The sequence below is a fragment of the Chionomys nivalis genome, chromosome 13 (genome assembly GCF_950005125.1).
Source record: "Chionomys nivalis chromosome 13, mChiNiv1.1, whole genome shotgun sequence".
Taxonomy (NCBI): Eukaryota; Metazoa; Chordata; class Mammalia; order Rodentia; family Cricetidae; genus Chionomys; species Chionomys nivalis.
In genome coordinates, this window is record NC_080098.1 from 26919140 (window position 1) to 26944239 (window position 25100).

The following is a 25100-nucleotide window of genomic DNA, read 5'->3' on the forward strand; positions in this document are numbered from 1 at the left end:
CTCCAGCAAGCAGCCAGATCTGCTCAATCTCTCGGGGATTTTGTTTTGTTTTGAATGCTCATAATAGATGACTATAGTCTTTAGAGTTATCAGGAGCCCCAAAGAACAGTGAGTGGATAGCTATGCCACCTACTTAGGAGTAGGCTGGCCAGGACAGGCTCCCTAAAGTGGGACCTTGGGTTCCAGACACTAGTCTGAATTTTTATGTCTCTGTCTTGGAATTTCCTGCAGAGCCAGAAGCTGTATCTCCCAAATCAGATACCACATTGACCACCCAGACAGCTATTGTGCCAGGCTCCGGGCTGACACCATCCCAACCAGCTTCTGCAGGAACTACAGGGACAGGCAGTCATGAGTCCTTCCGAGCCCCATCTCTTGCAACAACAACGACCTTGGAGCCTACTGCTTCCCCTTCCCTCGGGATACCAGGTCAGCCCTAGCTTTGAACAAGGGCAGGTCAGTTCCCCACATACTGCTTCGGAGACCTAGATTGGGATCTTGCAGGAGGGTTGTCTGCATTAGCTTTGGACCACTTGGGCTCAAGTCAGAACTGACTAAGTGCCCCAGTCGACTGCTGCCCACTGTCATACCTGAATGGTGTGTGCAGTCCGCACTGTAAGGATAGCCAGGAAGGAAACCCCACTTCTCAGATAGGACACGGCTTGCTGGTGAGCACGTCAGAGAACGGAAAGAGCATTTGACAGTGTGGAGCTGTGGTCTGCGGGTAGAGAAGCCACTGGCAATTGTTCCTGTTAGTGTTCAGGCATCTGTACTGGCCTGCTCTTGGGGTCCTGACAGGATGTGTCCACAACAGCAGCCACTAAGAGTACTTCCCGTGCACATTCGCTATGTTCCCTTTTAAAAGGCTGGCCACGTCCCATCTCTTTCTCTCTCTCTTTTTCCCTCTTCCTCTCTCTTTCCTGCCACTCTTATCCCCAGGGACTGGTCTCTGCCCCCCTCTGTTCCCCTCTCTGCCCCCTTTGTCCCCTTCTCTCACCTCTTCTAATCAACCTCCATGTGAGCCCTGTTGTATGGCATGACTCTCCCTTCCCGCCATTTTCTTTTGTTTAATCATAACAGTTCCTCTCTGAGGCATAGCCAATGTTTAGGGATAACCAAGCACCTCACCAAATTATCCTCTTCACTTTTGCTAAGACCAGTTTGGTTATGTCAGCTCCATGTCTCTTACGGTTCTAAGATGGTAGCTAATCCCTCCAGCTTGGCGAGAACCTAGTGCTCTGGGACTCCAGTCCTGACTCAGCTTTCCTCTCTCCTCTGCAGAGATTTCTCCAAACACCTCCAAAGTCACCAAAGGTGAGTATTTTCTTTTGTCTGATGTGTTTATAACCAGGGACTATAAAACAGGCGCAGCGTGTTCATCCGCCTGGTCCAGGCCACTCTGGCACAGTCGGCTGCAGTATTCCTTTGCCATCAGAGAATAACTTGATAATACCCTATTTATGGAGTTTGTCATTGGACATGATTACTTATCTTAAGATTGGCAGCTTCTAACTGTCACACTTGTGATGTACAAAGCAGGGAATTAGCACAGCACAAAACAGCTTGACGGATCAGCTACTCACAATTGAGTCCCACCAAGAGGCTCTACCTAGATCCAGAGCATGTTAGGAAAAGCAGGAGCCAGGGCTGGACTGCCATTAAGAGAATGCCATTCTGCCAGGAGAGAGAAAGAGAGAGAGAGAGAGAGAGAGAGAGAGAGAGAGAGAGAGAGAGAGAGAGAGAGAGAATGACAGAGAGAGGGAGAGAGAGAGAATGGAGAGGGAGGGAGGGAAGGAAGGGAGGGAGGGAGAGAGAGAGAAAGAGGGAGAGAGAGAGAGAGAGAATTCAGACTGCTCTGTCTAAATGTCTCTGTTGATGAAAGACCTGGAGCACTACAGTTAGAAGAAAAAGAAAGATGTTATGCAATCAGTGCAGGAGGAAAACAGAAATGTGTTTGTGAAAAGGAGGAAGAGAGATCTTGGAGAAGAACGAATAGAGCAGGAGAGAAGGGAGGGCAGGGGTGCAGCTCTGACCATGAGCTCACTTGTCAAGGCCAAGCTTGCTCTCCAGTACCATAAAAAAGGGTGTGGGGTGCAGAGAGTAGGAACCTTATACTTTAGTCTGACAAGCTCTAGAAGGAACAGAAGGCCCTAGAGGCATAGTGCAGTGGTAAAGTGCTCTTGCAGAGGGCCAGAGTTCAGTTCCCATCACCCCAGATGGGTAGCTCACAACCACTTGTAACTCCAGCTCCAGGGGATACAACATCCTTTTCTGGCTCGTGGGCACCTGCATACTTGTGTGTACATACAAGTGTATGTACACACACACACACACACACACACACTCACACGCAAATAAATGTTTTTTAAGGGGATAAAATATTCTATCTCTTTTCTTTCTTTGTTTTTTTTTTGGCTTTTTGTTTGTTTTTTGTTTTTGTTTTTTTTTTTGAGACAGGGTTTCTCCATGTAACAACCCTGGCTGTCCTGGAACTCACAGAGATCCACCAGCCTCTGCCTTGCAAGTGCAGGGATGAAAGGTGTGTGCCAACACTGCCCGGCTCTATTTTCTATTCATAAATTTTCCTGCTGGAGAATGACTCACTGGCTTTTGATCCTGTTTATCTGCACTAAGTGGCATCAGGGAATCAGATGTCGCTTTAGATATATTAGCAGTTTATTGGTTACAGTGGTTTTGTAAATGATCAAATGAAGACAGGCCTGGTGGTAAAGGTCTGTATTTTCAGCTACTTGGAAAGCTGAGGTAGGAGGATTGCAAGATCAAGGTCAGCCTGGACAACTCAGTGAAATCCTATAGCAAAATTAAATGTATAAAGAGGACTGGGGATATAACAGTGCAGTGGTAGAGTTCTTGCTCAATCCCCAGCTCTACAAAAAGGAAAAAGGGAGATAGAAAGAGAGTAGATGGATAGGCAGATGGATAGATGGGTGGATAGACAGACAGACAGACAGACAGACAGACAGACAGACAGACAGATGAAAGCAAGACAGTTAGGAAAGTTCTTTGAAGAATAATTTATTGAAAAACTTAATGACAAGGGCATATGAACAAAAACATACTCATGGTTTAAGAGAACAACATATAAAAATTAGGCAAGCTATTTTTTTCTCTATGACACATAGCACATTAATCTTTCCACATAGTTTTTAAATTTTTGTTTTTCAAATACTTAATGATTTTCACATGGTCTGAAAATCAAAAATTAAATAGCATGGAGGCATATGTCTGTAATCCTAGCACTCAGAAGGCTAAGGCAGGAGGATTACTTTGAGTTTAAGATCTGTCTGGGTTACATAGTGAGTATCAAGGCCATTGTGATACATAGGAGCACCACACTTCAAGAAATTTAAAACAAAACAAAACAAGTAAAACAACAACAACAACAACAAAAAACAATCAAAAGTCAGCAAGAAATGAACAGAATGAAAGTTTGCCTCTGGCTTGCGCTCCTGGAGACAGAGAGCAAGTTTCTTTGCCACCTTCTGGTTGGCTGTGGAAACACAAGTCTCAGAATAGCTATTTTGCGTCTCTTCACTGACCGACTGGCCTGATTTCCTTTCTGTTGCTGTGATAAAACATTCGAATCAGAACACCTTGGGGAGGAAAGGGCTTATTGACTTAGACTTCCAGGTCACAGTCCATCCCTGAGGGAAGTCCGGCGGAAACTCCAGCAGGAGCTTGAAGCAGAAGCCAAGTAGAAGTGCTGCGTGCTCATTCACTCTCTGGCGCATGCTCAGCCAGCTTTCTTATATAGCCAGGATGACCTGGCCAGGGAATCGGGCTTTCCAAGTGGGCTGGACACGCTAAATCAGTTAACGATCAAAGAGATCCCCCATAGACACGCACACAGGCCAACGTGATCTAGAGAATTTCTCACTTGTGGCTTCTCCTCTCAGATGACTCTAGGCTGGATCAAGTTGACAATGAGCATTCCCCAGGACACTGACATATCTTAGCAATCCTCCATATCCACACATGAAAGCCACCTTAGTCTCTTTAATGGCTACAGCATATTCTACCCCCATATAGACCTGAGCACAATTTACTTAACCAATCTCAGCTTTGGACATACGATTATTTACTGTTTTAAGTTATATTACCAACCGTGACTACTTGGAAACTCTGGTGCAGTTCTACTTAGTGGGTGACAATCTATTTGTAAAATTTTCTATATAGGGCTTCAAACAATTTAGGATCTAATACTTACTTTTCCAGTGCATGGCTTGTGTGACAAAGATAATTCTGTGCAAGGGATTGTGGGAAGCATAAAGGCTTTTAAATTTTAAAAATTGCTTCATGTATAAATAAGGTGTTCTTCTTTAAATATAGACATGAAGATACCTAATTATGACAGAAGTCAAATTGTTAGCAAAGAAATGAAAAGGCGACATTGGAAGTTTTTATTGTCTGTTAACAAAGTGTAAATTGAAATTATAACCGGTCTAGTTTTGTAAAAGCGTTTGTGGCAGTGTCTTTCGAAGTTTTCCACTTACGTGCCATCAGTCCCAGCCACCCGAGATGTGCAAGTACTCCACCATCAGTTACATACTGTAGATGTTCAGTTGCTCCTCGGACACAGGGTGAGGCAATCGGCTGAGCACGTCTCTGAAAGGCAATATTAACAATGTTCAACCACAGTCATTGCTTAGTCAATTAATGGATGATCAATCTACTGATATTTTGTTTTATTGTTTTTGTACTTTTACGATAAGCAAGGAACAAAGGGCATGCTAGACAAGTGCTCTTCACTGAGCTATAGTCTCAGTCTATAATGTTTAAAATAAGTTATACACATGGTTCTCACTTTTATTTTCTTTTAAAAATGTTTGTGTTTGTGTTGTGTATATATGTAACTGCACAGATGTATGGAAAAGCACTTGGTGCATACAGGGACCTGCAGAGGTCAAAAGAGGGCATCAGATCCCCCTGGAGTGGATTTTAAAAGATATGGGGGTTGGGAAGATGACTCAGTGGGTAAAGGCGATTGCCGTGCAAGTGTGAGGACCTGAACTGTTATGTGGTCTATGAACTGGACCCGGATCCTCGCAAGAGCAGTATGTACTCACTCAGCCACCTCTCCAAACCCGGTTATCACTATTTTTAAAAGTTGTTCTTATTTGTTTGTTTGTTTTTTGAGACAGGGTTTCTCTGTCTAGGCTTGGCTGTCCTGGAATTTACTCTGTAGACCAGGCTGGCCTCAAACTTACATAGATACACCTACCTCTGCACACAAGTGCTGGGGTTAAAGGCCTGCGCCACCACCGCCAGGTTAAAAGCTGTTCCTTTTCATTCAATAGAAAACAGCCAATAGCTGTTACTCAATAAATACTGAATGAGTTAGTAAACAAGTACCAGAACTTAAAGACTTTAGCATTTTAATAGGGATAAAATATGGTTTCCACTTTCATTGTCTTGTTAATCAACTGGTTCACTTAACAGCCTTTCCAGCCAAGAACTTATTCAGTTATCCCAGTATCTTCTCTCCGATCTTCAGCTTGGCTCCTACTGAAGATTCCTGAATTTATTTTAAAAAATCTTCATTATTATATGTGTGTGTGTATGTGTGTGTGTGTGTGTGTGTGTGTGTGTGTGTATCACTTGTAGGAGTGGGTTCTTTCCTTCCACCATGAGGTTTGCAGGGATTGAACACAGGCAGTCGGGCTTGGGGGCAGGTACCTTTACCCAGTGAGCTAGTTTACCAACCCAAGACTCCTGATTTCAAAATCCAAGCCTAGCGTGCCAACTACAATAGCAAATACGCTGGTGAGCTTAGTTCACAAGGATGAAAAGGATCTTTTCCAGAATGGTGCTGTGCCTTGCGTCTCTTCCACATGTGACGTGAGTCTGTTGTGGTTGATGTGTTCTGCATTTGATGGGGACTGCCCCTGCCGTGTCTGTCATCCATCTACTTGTTCAGTGAAAACTGAAATCCTTACCAGGGAGGGTCCTAAGCCACCATGAAATACTGATTTCTGATCTTAAAAGGTATCGGGTTTGGGAAGATGGCTCAGTGGGTAAAAACAGTTGCCATGCAAGTGTGAGGGCCCGGATTCAATTCTCAGAACCCATGCAAAAGTGGGTATGGCAGCTCATGTCTGTGATCCCAGTGCTCCTTAAGGGGAGCTAGGAGGCAGGGATGAGAGACCCCCTACAAGATCTTGGGTTAGCCAGCCTGACTTTCCAGTAGAGAAAAACAAAGAGACCCTGCCTCCAAAAATGGTGGACAGAGGACCTGAGGTTGTATTCTGATCTCTTCACATGTGCCCTCTGGTCTTTCACTGTGGTCAAAGCACACCCATGTTCATAAAAAGAATGTGCGCGCACACACACACACACACACGCAGGGGGGGGGGTAGAGAGAAATACCTTAAATTTAATTTATGAAATTTTAAAAGCTGAGAAATCATTTTTTAAGTATCTGGTACTAGGATAGAACCAAAGGTCTCGGGGCATGGTAGACAAGTACTCTAACTACATCCTCAAGTACTGAGCTCAACTTTTCTTATGAACCTAGGACAGTAAGAGACACAAAGAAACCCCAGCCCAGGAGTAAGGAGATGTTTTTCCTTCAGCACCTGATGCAGACTCATAGTTCTGTTTCCCTGCAGGGCTAGCTGGTTTGCCTGGGTCCTGCTAGGAAATCTGTTCCCTCTGTCTTCACACACAGAAACTTCATCCTCCCCCACAGACGCTGGCTCTGGCTGGCTCTGCTGCCTGCTCCATTCTAGTCCCAAGAGGAAGGAGGCCCAAGAAGAAGGGGGGCAGCGGCTGTGGCGGCCTCCCGTACCATAGTCATCTGCTCTGCTCCATCTTTCCTTCCTCCCTTCTTCTCCTTCTTCACATCAAATCTATTTCTTTCTTTTCCCTCCAGAAAGGGTGGAGAGTTTGCCAGATGATTTGCTAATTCCTTGTCTTTGGAAGTCTGGTTTCAATTTCTTGTGCAACACGGCATGGGCATAGTTGAAAAGGAAACTGGAGTTAAGTCACCAGTTTTGTGATATCGCTAGGCTGGGAGACTGCAAACCCGATGATTCTGCAGTAGCGTGTTCTCATTCAAAAGGCATCAGGACGAGCACCGTGAAAGTGAAACTAGCTCTTACTACCACTAATTCCTCTTTTCCAGTAAGTCACTCCTTGGCAGTAAATGGATGCTTATCCTACCAGCCAGTGTGGAGACAGTTTACATGCAACACATACACACACACACACATACACGCAATCCAATCTGAGGCTTCAAGACATCTTTCATTAATCGATCGTGTTTCCTAATGTTTTTGTAACACATTTGCCATGCTGGCTTTATTTACTCCCTGTACAGATGTCTTCTATCTATGATTTTACTACTTCTTCAAACTACAGTGTCATTCCAAAACTCTGAGGGCAACAAAAAATAATAATAATAATTTTAGTGAAAGGAGAGATTATCCACAGTCTGGTCATGACTTGATACTTTGTACCCAGCAGCCATTAGACTCTAGAGTTTTCTCCGTACATTGGAAACTTCTTTGAGTGTATTTTCAGCCAGCTTTCCCTATAGTTTACACTTTAAAGATTTATTTTTGATCGTTTCTAATGATATGGAGGGGAGCACGTGCGTGTGAGTGCAGGTGCCCGCAGAAGCCAGAAGAGGGCCTTGAATCCCCTGAGCTGGGGTTACAGGCAGACGTGAGCAGCCTGGTGTGGTTGGTGGGAGCCAAACTTCGTTCTTCTGTAAAAGCAGTGTGTGCTCTTGATTGCTGAGTTTCCCTCCGGCCCCAAGAAATGTGAATGACGGTAAGAGGGTTAGCAGGGCACCTGTCCTAGACAAGAATGGAAATTACCAAGTTTACTGATTCTTGACGACAAATGCCTTCGTGGGACTTTCAAGTGGTTTTAGCTCAGTTCTGTTCTCTTTCAGCGGCCGTCTCCTTATCGGTCCTGGTCCTCCTGGTTGGTGCAGGACTTGCGGTTTTTCTCGCCAGGTACATCAGATCAAGGTGAGTGGCACCGGACTGCAGGACCAAATTCTTCCTTTCCACCAGAAAAGCTTGACCATAAAGATTCCAAGAGGCCCTCTCAAAAGATGAGTCCCTTTCCTGGCTATAAACCCTCAGCTAGAAGGAGCCGTGTAAGACCGGACTGACCCCGCAGAGGGCCGTTCACTTCTCACACAGTTCTCAGACCATGTGTTTAAAATGGGATCAGCAGGAACTGAGCGGGGGTGGGGGAGGGCATACCAAAGGCAGTTTGTATCGCTTCTTTTGTGCATACTCATGAATATATTCTGCATGTACTCACTTCTCATGGTATACCTCCTTATAAACATGGTCATGCCAGTCTTAATTCATATTTCTTTTTTTTTAAATATTTATTTATTTATTATGTATACAATATTCTGTCTGTGTGTATGCCTGAAGGCCAGAAGAGGGCGCCAGACCTCTTTACAGATGGTTGTGAGCCACCATGTGGTTGCTGGGAATTGAACTCAGGACCTTTGGAAGAGCAGGCAATGCTCTTAACCACTGAGCCATCTCTCCAGCCCTTAATTCATATTTCTAATAACAGAAATTCTACACTGCAGCCTTTGAGATGCGTTCCTTTTACTCGCTGATATTTCAGTTTTATATTTTTCAACTTGGCGTTGACCTTGCGCTCCTGTCATTGAGTAACCAGCTGACATGGTTAGTTCCATCCAGTATAGGTCTCTAGCTCTGCCTCCACATGATTACATGGGTGACTATCTTGAAACAGAGCATGCAATCAGTAGGGATAAAATGATAGCTAGCATATCAATACAAAATTATATAACTTGGGCTGGAGACGTAGTCAGTCGGTGAAACACTTGCCAAGCATGTACAAAGCCCTGGATTTGATCAACAGAATTTTTTTAAAAAATAAAAATCGCATGACTGTTTGAACCTCGTTTTGATAAAAGGAAGATTCTCTGAGACACTGCAATGAATTCAGAGGAAAGTTAGCAATCAAACTTCACATAAGACTTGACAGCTATTAGTAGAAGATCAATAGATACAAATATCAAATACTCCAGAAGTAATTCACAAATAGCTAAACTAAGATTAGCATATATTCAATATTTTTTTAAAATATAAAAATGCTACCTGGTGAGAAAAATAGAAAGTTATTTTAAAGGATTTTCAAAATATTTCTATAACTGAGTAATTTTAACCTAATATCTTGAATTTAGAGTTATATTCTTGAGAGATAATAATTACTTAATGTGTCCAGAAATGTACATGCTATGTTTTTAATGAATAAACAATATAGTCTTAAATAAATTGGTAAATTTGGTATATATAGCCAATAAATAGTATAACAAAATATCAGCACTAGTAACAATATTTTAAAATGCATCTAGGTGCATTTTTAAAGCAGTAATTATATTGACTTTGTCACCTGGTAAACCAATTTTTTTCCATTAACTGATTTTTTTTTTTTTTTTTTTTTTTTTTTTTTTTTACAAACTGGTTGATGGGTAGATTTGCCATTCAACAAATTGGCTTTTAGTAAGCTGACCTAGATTTGATTTCTTGATTTCTAGTTTCTGTCTCACACAAAACCATCTACCTAGTTATGGCTTAAAAAGCTGTTTATCTTTAGAAAACATTATAAGAACCATGGAAGACAATACTGACCAAGGTACTTAAGGCCTAAAACTCAAGGGACCGCTAAGACAAGTAGACACACAGACTACAGAGCCTCTCTCTACTCTTGCTAGCCACGAGCTCAACTATATTTGTTTGTTTGCTTTGTTTTTTGAGACAGGATTTATCTGTGTAACAGCCCTAGCTATCCTAGAACTCACTCTGTAGACCAGGCTGGCCTTGAACTCACAGAGATCCGCCTGCCTCTGCCTCTCAAGTGCTGGGATTAAAGACGTGTACCACCATTGCCTGGCTCTTTATTTCTTTTCTTTTTTTTCTCAACTGTATTTGTTTAATGCTGAATATTGAGAACTGCTTTTAAGGCCTCGTGAATATCCAATTACTTTCAGCAATGTCGTCAGGTCTGGTCTAGCCAAGGTCCGGGGCTCCTGTCCCCTTCCTTGCTATCTGTGCTGGGTTTTAGCAGAGGATTGGCAGCGTTGGATATGAGTATGGCGTGGCGTGATTTGTTCCAACCACACTGGTAAACCTCTGGTAGATGGAGGGTGAAGTTGAAAATTCCCAAATAGGATTAAGTTCTTGCTATCTGCACATCTGGGCATGCTAAGTTTTCCTAATCTCTAAGCAACACAAATCTCTGAGAGCCGGGCTGGTGTTTGCTAATGTAACCCACTCAGTACTGGGCATGCAAGTTCATTAAGAAGTATGTTAACCCAAGAGCCACCCTGACCTCTTTTCAAAACCTGTGAATTAACTATTTTACAGGCAAGCTTCTCAACCACGTGATGTTGCAATGGAAACCATGGAATCAGTGCCAATGACTGGGGACCAGCAGCAATGAGGACGACACAGAAGACTAACCTCACAACCGCCGAAACTCAAGGAAACCCGCCCAGCTGATTCTAATGAGAAGACATAAAGGCAGCTCCATGTTAGCTAAGGAGTACCAGGACACAGGGAGCTGGGCACCAGGAGGAAGTGCACTGTGGTAATACAAGGTCTCCGGAACGAGCCACTTTACTGTTACTGCGTCTGGATGTCTCTCACGTGCACACCTGGGGTCTCTGGCATCTGGAAGGACACCACCCTTCTACCTGGCTCAGCAGAGAGACCAGCTTCCCACAGTGCCAGCAGCTTGAGCTCTCCTGGGAGACTCTCATGGTCTCCATAAAAGCCTCTGATTTCACTCTGACATCAACTCAAAATAGCTTATTAGCTGGGCCAGTGGTTCTCAATCTATGGGTCATGACCCCTTTGTGGGGAGGGGCATCAAACAACCCTTTCTCAGGGGTCACATATCATACGTCCTGCATATTGGATATTTACATTACGATTCATAACAGTAGCAAGATTACAGTTATGAAGTAGTAACAAACAATTTTATGGTTGGGGGGTCACCATAACATGAGGAATTACATTAGAGGGACACAGCTTTTGGAAGGTTGAGAGCCGCTGTGTTAGACTCTCTTTTCTGTCCCCTACCCTGATTTACAGTTTACAGAGCTTAGCCATACACCAGAGGCTCCCACTCCACTCCAAGGCTCCCCTGGCACAGGGGAGTCTTGTCAAGAAGACAGCAGCACTTGAACTCCTGAAGACTTGGCTATTGCTGCTTTGCACCTATTGAAAAAGAGGAGAGGAAGGCAGAAGAGATATTGAGCCAATGAATCCTTTGCATAGGATTTATGACAAAAACTGAACTCAGTGACTTTTTACATATATGTTTGTGTTTATATTTATACTTCCTTTTCTATTATATCTACATGTAATGTATGATTTTTATTTGAAGGTGCCTTGTATAGACAAAATAAAATATCTATTTTCAGTACAAAAACACATTAAAATTATCAACAAAGAGAAATGTTTCGCAAAAGAAAAGAGGAGAAAGAGGAGTAATAAGATATCAAATGTGATTAAACTCGGGTTTTCTTTCAAAAGAAGAGAGAGAGAGAGAGAGAGAGAGAGAGAGAGAGAGAGAGAAATGGGGAAAGCCCTTGCTTAGAGCTGACACAGATCAATAGCGTTGCAGGATTTCTAAGCAAATCTCACGGTGAGTAGAATCAATATAAACAAGTCTGAGCTCAACTAGCACAGGATACTGCATATTCCTGCTCTCTCCACTCTTCATCTATTTATTATTTTTATTAATTAGTATTATTATTATGAATCTATTGCAGAGCAATGCATAAAAAGAGGGCCTCGTCCTTGGTAGGCAAGTACTCTACCACTGAGTCATATCCCCAATTTCCTAACTCCTAAATTTACAGATAAAAAAAAATTGTAGCCTGGAGAAATTGACCTGCCCAAAGCCACTTAGTTCAGCTACCGCCACCACTTGGACAGAACTGGGGTGGAAAATGAATGGGAAAGGAGGCCTGGTTGTGAGGCAGCTGCTAACTGGTCCCCCTCCTCCATCCCCTAGTAAAGGGAAACCACCAGAAACATTCAGGAGGTAGGTTAGGCACCAGCTTCACAAGCTACTATTCCTCACTGACTTCTGCCGGTCATCAATGTGTGTGATTTTCTTCATCAGAACTAAAGGAAGCTTTGCCCCATTGCTCACTTGGGCTTCCTCGTTGCACGGTGGTCTCTGTCTAGTCAGGCTGTTTACATGGTGACCAAAACAAAACTGTCAAGCCCTTCAAGTAGGTAGGCCAGAAACAGACCTCTTTAACTTTTGCTACCTATCTATAACTTTTGCTATGTATTGGTCAAAGCAAATCACAAACCAGCCCAGATTCAAGGGCAAGGAAATAAGGAAATGACAAAGAGGAAAGAAAGCATCCACAGAATCTATCTTTGGTAGCCAGGTGCCATATTTTTGAAGACAGGGAAGTATAATTTTCCTTGAGTTCTCAGCTCTCAGTTAATGCCAATAAATACAAGAGAAATGGATGACGCTATAATGGTCTGGTATTGCGCTAAGCATTGAGACGTCCGTTTTTTGTTTGTTTTGGTTTTTTTTTTTTTTTTTTGAGACAGGGTTTCTCTGTGTAGCTTTGGCTGTCCTGGAGCTCCCTCTGTAGACCAGGCTGGTCTTGAACGCTCAAAGATCCACCTGCCTCTGCCTCCCAAGTGCTGGGATTAAAGGCATGCGCCACCGCTGCCCAGCTGAGATGTTCGTTTTTAATATTTAGTTTGGAATGGAAAGGTAGACAGAACTCTGAAGGACTTGAAAATCGTATAGCTATTATACAACCTTCACCCCGGGTGACCTTCGCTGGCTACAGATCTAATTTATAGTTCCCTCTTCCCACATTACTTGCTCTCCACTGTATTTGCCATGAAAAAAAAAAAAAAAACACATTGATGACAGTACAAGGGATGCCTTTCCAGCTACACCTCTCGCTGAGCGTGGACCCACTAACACCCAGCTCTTCCCTTCCCCACATCGCCCTATGCCTGCAGGAAGTAGCCAGACTTGAGTCAACGTCCCTTTTTCCTAAGAGAGCCTAAATGTTAGTCAAAATATCACCTCAGCTTCCTCTTACCCTTTATACAAACAGTCTGGAATGTAAGTTCCGTTCTCTGGCCTCCATCTTTGGAGGCCCCATCCCTGTACCCGCCAAGTCTTGACCCTCCTCCTTGGAGGAGAAAGTTTCCTCTTGATCTCTTTTCCTTCCCCCTGGTGGTCCTGTTAGCCACCTCCCGGTTCCCCCTCTGGGCCACCCGAGAGCATAGGAATCCCATTAAACCTGGATATTTTTTAATTTGGCTTGTTGTGATTTGGCTTGATTGGGATTTTTGCGTCGGTAGAGAGCTTACGTTAGGAAAAATTACTAACAATGTTCATCACTTCTATTTAACCTTGATCTAAGAATTAAAGTCTTTTGTGTCTTTTCTAGCTCCCTTTTAGATGCTACAGAGCAGTGAGAGCAAGAAACAAAAGACACACTTTTTTAGATTTTTTTTTTAAATATTTATTTATTTATTATGTATACAATATTCTGTCTGTGTGTATGCCTGAAGGCCAGAAGAGGGCACCAGACCTCTTTACAGATAGATGGTTGTGAGCCACCATGTGGTTGCTGGGAATTGAACTCAGGACCTTTGGAAGAGCAGGCAATGCTCTTAACCACTGAGCCATCTCTCCAGCCCACTTTTTTAGATTTTTATATGAATGAGTATTTTGTTTATGTGTATTTCATACACCATATGTGTCCCTGGTAACTGAAATCAGAAGAGGGCATCAGATCTCTGTCTGAACTTGAATTACTGACAGTTGTGAGCTGCCTTGTGTGTGCTTGGCATTGAATTCATCTCCTCTACAAGAGCACAATGCTTTACGGCTGAGCCACCTCATCCACCCCACAAAAAACACATAAGGACCCCAGTGTTCTAATTGCCCATTCCACTTTTCCATTATGGATCTTTTAAGATTGCCCTATTCTGGCCTGCAAATGTCAAAGAAAGCAGCTTAGATTTTTGAGTCTATGTGTTTGTTGTTCCTCAGGTCTGTGCACCTTCGAGGCAGAAAAGGTTCAGTCCAAACCAACCTCTCACATCCCTGGCCTGTGTAGAATTCAATGTGTGGATACCGTTCTAATTTTTAACTCATACAGTCTGTCTTTTGGAAGAATCTATTATGAGTCTGGGGTCAGAGGTTCACCAGTCTAACTATGAATATATTTTAATAATGATGAGGCTTATATTCAGATACTGGTACCAGGGCTACCCCTGGGACTTGGGATTCCCAAATGTAGCACAGTGCCCCATTAGTCAGGGATTTAAAAAGGAAAAAAAACAGCCAGGATGTGGTGGTACATGCCTTAAATCCCAGCACTCAGGAGGCAGACACAGGTAACTCTCTGAGTTCAAGGCCAACCTCGTTTACAGAGTGAGTTTCAGGACAGTCAGGGCTACGGAGAGAAACCCTGTCTCAAAAAATATTAATTGGTTAATTCACTAATTTAATTAAAATATAAATAATAAAGGGAAAAACCCATAAGGTTATGTTCTATTTACATACAGGTGCACATCTTGAAATCAAGGGCTCAGTTTAGCAAACAGACATCTTGTAAGTGTCTTGTTTATCTCAAGCAAGCAAGCTTTGTTTACAGAAGCAGAGGCAGTAGTCCTGTGACCATTATCTTGTACAAACAAGGACAGGCAATTACAAAAATGGCTCCCAGCATTCCAGGAAGTTATCTGTCCTTGGACAAGTGGGACTTACAGATTAGAGGCCATTTTGTTTTGTAGGCCTCTTAAGCACAGTTACTAAACTTAAAACATAGTGTTAGCTGTCACAGAATCCACTTAACTCTTTCCTGAAGTGCCTGATTATAAATCCTCACCTTCTATTGTGTTTACAGTCAAGATGTAATACCCCCTCCTCACCAATTCTGGGTGAATTCGAGCAGCCCAGTAAAGAAAACAAAATGGCTGCTCAGAGAGTGAGAAAGGAAAAAGTTTATTCCAAACTTCCAAGTTTGTCTCTCAGAAAAGCATAGGGAAGCAAGAGGGGGAGGAATCTTGGGAGTTATAAGGAAAATGGAGATCTGAGAGAAAGGGAACCTATGAGCTGGAGGGGGAGCCTGGAGGCTAGCCTGGGCCAACTTGATATTGAGACAGGTACCATAGACATATATTAATGGGAGAGCCATAGGTATCAGAGATAAGGGAAATTACTTTTTCTCACGTGGGTACCAATTTCACAGGTTCCCGAAGAATGCTGGCTTTTATCTAACAGTCAGAAATCCTCCTCTTATAGTCAAGGTTGATATTTCTTGGTATTTGAACTGCCTTTTTCAGTTTGAAGAATTGGAATTTCCTTTTTACCTGACACTGGGGAACCTCCACATTGTTGAATACCTCATTGTCCACTAACCAAAAGTCAGCTGCTCCCTGATCTAGGGCACTTGGACTAGGCCCTATCAGAGCATCTCACTTAGTATTCTAGGTTATTGAATATGGAATGAATGAAAGACAGCAGAATATGTCCATCAAGGCCCTGCCACCAATGAATTGGCTGGGGCTGTTTCCCTCTATCAGATATGTGTGATTTCAATGACAATGACCCTTATAGGGCTATATATTTGAAGGTAGTATCAAGAGTGGGATATTGCTGTGATACACCTAGCGATGCTTTTGTTGTTGTTGTTGTTGTTTTGTTTGGTTTGTTCATTGAGGAATGTGGGAGACTCTGGGACTTTGAACTAGGAGAGAACACTGTAAGCGGGGCTTCATGGGCCATTATAGAAGGATTTGAGAAGACAGTAGTGCTGAAAACAACACCAATATAGAGGTCCAGCTCAGGGTTACAGAGGGACATAATATTAGCAACTGGGCTAGAACCCATTCTTACGACGTTTTGGCAAAGAATGTGGTTGCTTTTTGCCTTTGTCCTATCAATATACCTGAGACTGAATTGAAGAGTTTTGGACTAATTTCATTGTCAGAGAATATTTCTTTTAATGTTGACTCTGTCAGTGGGTTATTAGTAATCTCTCTTACGTAGCTCTTACAATGAAAAGGAGCAAGCAGGAGAATAAAAACACAAAATACAGCTTGAGGAGAAAAAGGAGTACCAGGAAATTCAGTGCTGGAGCCATGGCCTGTGCTGAAAGACATAAGAAAAAGTGAGATAAAGGGTGTGGTATCTTTAGGATGAGTGCCCCCCATTCAGCTAATCCTGCAATCTGGGGAAAGAATAGGCCTAAGGGATTACCTGTTCCTAAAACAAAAACCAAAGTTCCTGCAAATGTATTTCAAGGGTGGGGACAGGCTCTAACCCAAGCAGGCTTCATAACCAGGAAGCCTTGGCTGTGTTTTAGAGTCAGGAAGGACAAAGGAGCAAAGGGGCTCTGGAATCTTCTTCCAAGGTTAAGGAGAGCTCTTGAGGCCAGGCATGAAAGGTCAGGCAGTGGGGGCCATTTCAGGAAACCGTGAAAGTAAAGCCTGAATTGTGTAGGAGACCCCCAAGATGTTGGAGGTGCCAGAGCTGTGGGAAACCTGCTAAGGAGAGCTGTAGACAGGGAGAGAAAGCAGCCCAGGTGAGAGAAGGGTGTTGCAGGCGGCAAAGCTGGGAAGGTGGAGCCACCTAAGCCCTTTAACAACAGACACAGAGCTGCAGGACTTAGCGTTTGCCCTGATAGGTTTTGGTGGTGCTTTTGTCCAGTATTTCCGCACTATGTCTCCATTCCTCCCTTTCAAAATAGTAATGTACATTTGTGTGCTGTTGCATGTTGGAAGTAAGTAATTTGCCTTTTCATTCTTACAAGGGATTACAATTAAGAGATTGCCTTAAGTCTCAGAAGGGACTCTGGACTTTGAAACTGTTAAGAATTTAAAGGGCTGTGGGGACTTTTAAAGTTGAACTCAATGTGTTTTGCACTATTACATGGCTACGAACCTACGGGGACTATGAAGTGGAATGCGGCGGCTTGAATGAGAATAGCCCCCAAATGCTCACGTATTTGAATAGTTGGTCCCTAGTTGATGGAACTGATTGAGAAGGATTAGGAGGCATGGCTGTAATGGTCTGTCCTGTTCCTTTAAGAGACAAGCCCTGGGCTGGAGAGATGGCTCAGTGGTTAAGAGCATTGCCTGCTCTTCCAAAGGTCCTGAGTTCAATTCCCGGCAACCACATGGTGGCTCACAACCATCTGTAATGAGGTCTGGTGCCCTCTTCTGGCCTGCAGACATACACACAGACAGAATATTGTATACATAATAAATAAATAAATAAATAAATAAATAAATAAATAAATAAGAGAGACAAGCCCCACTCACTCCCTTCCCCGCTCCCCTCCTATCCCATCCACAAGACAAGGATCTTCCTTCTGCTTCCAGCCTGAGCTCCTTCCTTTCAGCCTCTTTCCAGAGGATGTAGCTTCTCCTTCCCTCTCCCCTTCCCTTCCATAGCCCACTAAATAAATACCCACTTTCTCTTTCTTTCTCTCTCTTTGCCTCTCTCTCTTGTCCCCCTTCTCCTTCCCTCTCCCTCTCCCCTTCCCTTCCATAGCCCACTAAATAAACACCCACTTTCTCTGCACGGTGTCCCTATCCCTCTCGGGTCGCCGGCTGCAGCTCCACTGCTGTGATCTCGGGTCGCCCACAGTGGCCCGCTGTGTGCCACAGCTTCCCACCTGGGACCTGCCGCCCCTCGTGGCCTGCTGCAGGCCCTGGGGGAACTGTGCCCTGCCTGCTGCTGTATCTAAACCATTACAATGGCCTTGTTGGGGGAGGTGTGTCACTGGGGGTGGACTTTGAGGTTTCAAATGCTCAAGTCAGGCCCAGTGTGTCCCTCTTTCTTCCTATTGCCAGTTGTTCTGGATATAGAACTCCCAGTTTCTACTCCAGTACCTGTCTACCTGTGTGGCCACCATGCTTCCCACACGAAGACAACAGACTAAACCTCCGAACCTGTAAGCAAACCCCAATTAAATGTTTTTCTTTCATAAGAGTTGTCATGGTCAAGGTGTCTGTTCACAGCCACAGAATCTTGACTAAAACACCACCCATTCCCAGCTGGTTCTTTCTCTGCCCTGTGTTTACGGATCAGATATGAGCTCTCAGACACTGTTCCAACACCATGTCCACCTGCCTGCTGCCATACTTCCCACCATTATGGTGATGGGCTCACTCTCTGAAACTGTAATCCCCAATAAACACTGTTTTCTAGAAGTTGCCTCGGTCATGGTCTATTGCCTTCCTGCAATAGAAAAGTAACTAAGCCAAACTAGAGATCATGAGAAGATGAGGAGAAACTTTTCCAGCACTGGGAGTCCTGGGCTCTTGTGTGTCCAGGGCCTAGGAAACGGTCCATGCATACAAGCTCACAGCCAGAAGTTAGAAGCCAGAGTCTCATGGTTTTAGTACTCAGGGTCTAAGCTTATTGCTCTGGGCATTAACCAGCAGTGGCGCCTGAACATGCAGCTATGAATCTTTGTCTTTCAGCAGTAGTGGGTGGTGGTATCAGACAGCAGCATGAAACAGCAGGTGACACCTTCTGGAGCAGTGGTTTGTAACCTGTGCTTCACAACCGTCCCTTTGGGGTCACATATCAGATATCTGCATATCAGATATTGACATTATGATTTATAACTATAATAAAATCAGAGTTATGAAATAGCAACTTCACAATTTTATGGTTGGGAGTCACCACAACATGAGTTAAAGGGCCACAGCATTAGAAAGGTTGAGAACTGCTGGCTGGTCTGGAGTTACAGCTCCTATCCAGGCCTTGGATTCTGTGAGTCTCAGCCCCTCAGCTGCAAGTGTTCAAATTCTCAAACCTAGGGTGCCAGGATCCCCAACTTTATCAGTATCTAGTGTTACAGGTCTCGGGATCAGTGTCGGAGTCCCTTGTAAATTAAAATCTCAGGAAGAATCTGGAGAGTGTCGCGCAGATACACCATTGCGTATACCTGAAATGGCAACAAGGGAACATGCTGTGTCTTACCAAAGAGGCATTTGGTTTTTGTTGTTGTTTTCTAATTGCTTTTATTGAGCTATATATTTTTCTCCAGTCCCCTCCCTTCCTCCCCTCTCCCCTTCTCACGTGTCGCCCAAGTTTCAGAGTCTCTGTTGTGTGGCCAGCATATTTGTCACCGGTTTCTGAGATTCTCCACATCAGCACCTTCAGGGTCAGAGTGGTAAGATTGTGTCTTAGAGCTCTTGCTGTTAGTCTAAAGGAGAAACTGCCAGGGTTTCTCAACACTGAGTCAAGGGTTTGGGTTTCAACTACTACTCAATCTGAAGTCAAAACAGTGAAATTCAAATTTTTACAGTCTGGCTTTTATTCATGGAGGTTACCTGATAAAAGTAATCCTCTACTGTGCTATTGAGTTGATAGAGGAGGGTCATCTATCTATGTGTTACTCTCATTGGTTAATAAAGAAATTGCCTTGGCTTTTTGATAGGGCAGGATTTAGATAGGTGGAGTAGACAGAACAGCATGCTGGGAGAAAGAAAGCATAGTAGGTCAAATGCCATGGAGCCAGCCGCCAGGTCAGACATGCTGAATCTTTCCTGGGAAGCCACCACCTCGTGGTGCTACACAGATTATTAGAAATGGGTTAATCAAGATATGAGAATTAGCCAAGAAGAAACTAGATATAATGGGCCAGGCAGTGTTTAAAAGAATACAATTTGTGTGTTGTTATTTCCGGGACTAAGCTGGCCATGTGGGAGCTGAGCAGGATGAAAAGCAGGTCTGCTCGCCTCATCACTACATTGAGTTGTATTTATTTTTTTCCACTTTAATCAGCTGCATTACTTGATTAAAACAATGTTAAATAAAATTACCCCCCCCAAAAAATAGGAGTAATGGGAGTGTTTCACACCTGTACTCTCAGCACTGAGGGAGGAGAATTGAGAGCTCAAGACCAGTCTCGGCTACAAAGGAAGGCCTGTGTCACACACACATACAATCAGGAATGGAAAAGCAGAAGTAGTCTGTGACTTAAGCTTCATTTTAGCAGGCTACTGGCAGGATTGCTCAATAACTATTAAGTAAAACTGAAACAAAAGTCATAAAGGTCAAAGGTTTTGCAAGAACTATACATAATCAGCAGAACCTTGCGAACCCAGCCCCAAGTCTCTGGCTTCATGTGGCCAGCTGCTCCCTCTGGTAGATGGCCTCACAATGAGCGTAGGTGCTTCTGGGTAATTTATCCATGTCTCTGGGCAAAAAGGCAAAGGCACTAATTACAAAACAAATATGCAATCTTCCAAACCCTCTTTAAAACAACCTCCATGGATACTCAACTGTGCTAAGACAAAGTGGTTTCTGCATATGACTGCTGGTGTTTTCGCTGTTCTAAGTCTTAAAGATTATATAGGCAGAGATTCTATGATCATCCACACTGATTTCCATAGTGGCTACACTAGTTTACATTCCTATCATCCAGATTGTGATGGTTAAAGTGAACTTGACAGGATTTACAATCACCTAAGAGACATCAGACACACTTGTAAGGGATAATATAGATCAGGATAGCCTCTGGGCATGCCTGTGAAGGATTATCTAGATCAGGACAGCCTCTGGACCTGCCTGTAAAGGATTATCTAGATCAGGATAGCCTCTGGGCATGCCTGTGAAGGATTATCTAGATCAGGATAGCCTCTGGGCATGCCTGTGAAGGATTATCTAGATCAGGATAGCCTCTAAGCATGCCTGTAAAGGATCATCTAGAGTCAGTTAAAGACTCCCTGGCCCCTCACGCGCGCTCCAGTCTTGTATCCTGAACTGCACAAAAGGAGAAAGCAAAGCCAGCACCATCAAGCATTCACCGAACTCTTCTTCCTGGCTGTAGCTGCAACAAAACCAGAGGCTTCAAGCCCATGCCACTCTGACTTCCCTTCTGAGGTGGACTGTACCTCAACCTGTTTGCCAAAAACAAACCCTTCTTTCTTAAGTCACCTGGGTCAGGTATTTTGCCACAGCAAAGAGACCATTACTGAAGACAGGCACATGAGGGCTTTGTCCCTCCGCCATTTGTATGCTCAGCAGTATTTGTTACTCTCTTAGTGATAGCCATTCTCCCTGAGATGGGATGGAAGCTTACTGTTTTTTCATTTCCTAAATAGCTAAAAACATTGCCTGTCTCTAATTTGGTAACTGTCTATTCATCTACCCATGGATTTCAGGGCATTGAAGATGCCTGAACTCACAAGCTTCAGGAAAGGTCATGATCGTAAGCAATTCCTCCTTGCTTGTGTTTGCTTCAGTAATGGGGAGGTGACCCAGGTCTGGTCAATGAGATGCAAGGTCACCTAAGGAAAGCTTCAGGAAAAGCTTTTATTTGCCTGATATGGTCATGTCTGAACACAGAGCCTCAAATGCTGTAGCTGGTTACAGCCTGAAAGAAAGCTGGCATGAACAATGATGGGGAAAACCTCAAGACTTGTACCAGTGATGCAAATGGCCAGATGGGTACCCATTGCTACCCATCCTCCTCTGCACTCCTGAGTGAAACCGTTACATTTATGTCTACTGGTCTTGAGTTTGATTCTTGGTTAATCACAGAACACAATACCCTGATGCTGAATTTGGAATCGCAAAATAGGCTTGTTATAACAGATCCTGAGGTGGATCTTCAGTGTCCTAAGTAGACAAAATGTTCAGTTCTCCAGGGCAGAAAGAGCTTCGGGAGCAGTCAACAGAGCTGCAGACAAGCCAGCGAAGATCAACAGACTCCTTGAGCTAAACACCCACCCTTCACAGTGAAAAGGAACCCTGGGGAAGCTGGTAGAGGACAAAACTTGGTCCCTGCTTCTGCTGACACTCGATTTTGAGCATTCTGACCTGCCTCAAGAACACAGACCACACACCACCCTCAAATGGAGAGCCCTTCCCACAATTATCAGGAAAGAGGTCCTGACAGCTGCTGCAGCTGCCCCCTCCTCCAGCTTCAAGGAAGTCCTTTTCGCTTCTGTCTGATGCAGTCTCCTCTAGCACACTCCCAACTGTCGAGGTTGAATTGCAGTCTATCTGTTATAATAAAGATCTTTAGGCTTCTTAACTCCTTCATGGTTTGTGTATTGTATTAGTAAAGCAATTTTTATATGTAAAAGAAAAAATGTGGTGAGGGAAACAAACATTTTCAACCCCTTTACAGTGGCACTCCTAGCCTTGCTTCCTTTCTATCTTGTATCCTGGCCCCGCCCACTCGACATCAGTCACTCTCCCTGTACCAGTCTGACCATTTTCATACAATATGTAAATCCACGGAATCGCTTGAATTTGAAAAGCAACAACTTGGACGGGCACCAAAGCTACAGAGAAACCCTGTCTTGAAAAATCAAAAAAAAAAAAAAAAGAAAAGCAACAACTTCTTCCCAAGGTCCCATACCTCCCTGTTTACCTTCTCTTCTCAGCCTTGTTTCTTTTTTTTTTTTTTTTTTTTTTCGAGACAGGGTTTCTCTGTGGTTTTGGAGCCTGTCCTGGAACTAGCTCTTGTAGACCAGGCTGGTCTCGAACTCACAGAGATCCGCCTGCCTCTGCCTCCCAAGTGCTGGGATTAAAGGCGTGCGCCACCACCGCCCGGCTTCAGCCTTGTTTCTTGAAATGTAGAGGTGATGTTTCTTTGCTGCCCACTCAGATTTGAACATAAAGTTGAACGTAGTCAGTCATAGTTAAGGCACCTTACCACAACAAACCACCCTACCCCCTCATTACCTCTGCCCAAAGCAAAGCTTTTTAAATTTTTGTTGTTTTCATTTTCTGTGACAGGGTTTCATGTTCCAGGCTGGCCTCAAACTTGCTATATAGCTGAGGCTAGCCTTAAACTCCTGATCCTTCTGCTTGCACCTGCCACGTCTTGGGGGTATAACTATGCATCACCATGCCTGAAGAGAACATTTAAAAATCTTTTTGCTGTTTTTTTTGTTTGCTTTTTGTTTGTTTGTTTTTGCCTATGTTTCTCCTCACATCTACATAAGCTCACATTGGTTTCTACTTCCATTTTTTAGTTTTAGACACTGTAACCGACCTATTACAAAAACCAATTCAGTTCATTCTCTTCCAAGTTCATACATTCTCTACCTCCAGCACACATGAAGACACTGTTAAGGTTACAGAAACACGGCAGGGGCGGGGGGGGGGGGGGGCATGGTGGTGCAGTACTCAGGAAATGGAGGCAGGATCAGGAGTTCAAGGTCATCCTCAGCTGAGTTCAGGCTCAGACCATGACTCATGGGATCGATCCTCTCACACAAACAAAGAAGCCCACAAAGCTATCTTGATATAGAGCTGAGCTGCGTCACTTCGGCATGATCTGTTGTCTTCCCAAGTATTAAGAACTGCAAGGGCCGGGCGGTGGTGGCGCACGCCTTTAATCCCAGCACTTGGGAGGCAGAAGCAGGCGGATCTCTGTGAGTTCGAGACCAGCCTGGTCTACAAGAGCTAGTTCCAGGACAGGCTCCAAAACCACAGAGAAACCCTGTCTCGAAAAACAAAAACAAAAACAACAACAAAAAAAAAAGAACTGCAAGAGCTCCAACCTGATGTGACTGCAGCCACCTTGGCTGTAACAGCCATTTTGTTGACCAGGTGACTCCTAGACTCCTAGAATGCTTCCTAAACTCCACTAGACATCAGTCATTAAAATGTGAGAGTCTGTCTAAGCCACTGGGCCCACACTGCTTCCTAGCTGATCTTTGAACATATTAGTTTATGAGAAAGGCCAGGCAGTTTCCACTTGGTCACCACCTACCTTTCCCCTGCTTGAGCAGATAACCATTTGTCTTCTGGTACTCAAGAATTGCTTCTGTTTGGAAGTCACCAACAAAGTGATCTTTATGTAGTCCTTGATTTCCCTGTCTGTTTTTGGGTTCACAGCACTATGCTGGTTAGTCTTATGTCAGCTTGAACAAGCTAGAGTTATCTGAAAGGAGAGAACGTCAATTAAAAAAATACCTCCTTAAGACCCAGCCATAGAGCATTTTTTTAAATTAGTGATTGATTTGTCTCCTGAGTGCTGGGATTAAAGGCATGTACTAAACTATTGTGCCTGGTAACTTATATTTAAATCTTCCTTTTTGCTCTAACTTTTTACATTTTGATTTTATTTCTTCCAACTATGTCACCACTTTCTTTATTGTGCGCTCTCTCTCTCTCTCTCTCTCTCTCTCTCTCTCTCTCTCGCGCGCGCGCTCTCTCTCTCTCATGCACACTACCATCCTTTATTCTTCTAGTATTAAAGATACACAGACATTCTCTTTTCCCTACACAGACCCTCCAGGCTGACCCGTTTTGGCATTCAGTGTTCAGGGAGGTGCTCTTTGGTTCATGGCTCACAGGCATTGAAGCCCAGCGTGACCATTGGCACCTGGGTGGGGTTTTGTGCCTCCAGGTTTGTTCACTGGGTGATATGGCTGGTCTGCTTTCTACACTTTAACGTCCCTGTCTCCACTGAAGGTGGATGGACTCTGTAGAGAAGGAAACCGTCAGTGGTCCCCCATGCAGTTATCTATTTTCTTTGCTATTATAGGCTGATGGGGAGAATCTTTCAGTCATCATTTTAGTATAGCTTTGGGGAAAAAACAAAGCAAACACATGTAATCCATCAAACCTCCAGGGGTTCCTCACTCACACTCTGGCCTACCGCAGTTTAGCTCCTAGCATGAAAAGGACTTCCTCCGAAGCCCAGGTTAACTGGGAACTTGTGATGGTCTGCCTTCATCCTCCTGGATGCTGGAATCACAGGTAGATGGGTACCGCCAGCCTCACTGAACTCCTAGGTGATGCCAATGAGGGTCATCTGAAAATTCCCCATGCCCTAATGACTAGACCCACTATGTTAACATGGGCCTGCCTATCAGCCAACTATTTTGCTGACATTATAAATCTACCCTTTACCTTATCTGACCTCTTTAAAATACAATCTATATTACACCTGAAATGACCCAAGATCTGATGCCAGAAGACCTCGGACACTGCTTGGCCTGACTTGAGGTTACCATGGTAAATTCTCTGGGTGATGTCACATGTTTTTACCCACCAGCCATCAGCATCAGAAAGCTGCTAACCGG

The 25100-nt window shown here is 43.8% G+C and overlaps 1 protein-coding gene across 1 annotated transcript in view; it reads left to right on the top strand.

Annotated features, from left to right (window-relative positions):
* The window catches only part of Il15ra (interleukin 15 receptor subunit alpha), a 31357-nt gene extending 20034 nt beyond the window's left edge, over positions 1-11323 (top strand). Inside the window, exons 5-8 of the mRNA XM_057788026.1 lie at positions 232-429; positions 1282-1314; positions 7919-7997; positions 10389-11323. Of these exons, the coding sequence (XP_057644009.1) occupies positions 232-429; positions 1282-1314; positions 7919-7997; positions 10389-10464 (386 nt within the window). The 3' untranslated portion in view covers positions 10465-11323. The remainder of the gene's footprint in view (positions 1-231; positions 430-1281; positions 1315-7918; positions 7998-10388) is intronic.
* Positions 11324-25100: the final 13777 nt, after the last annotated feature.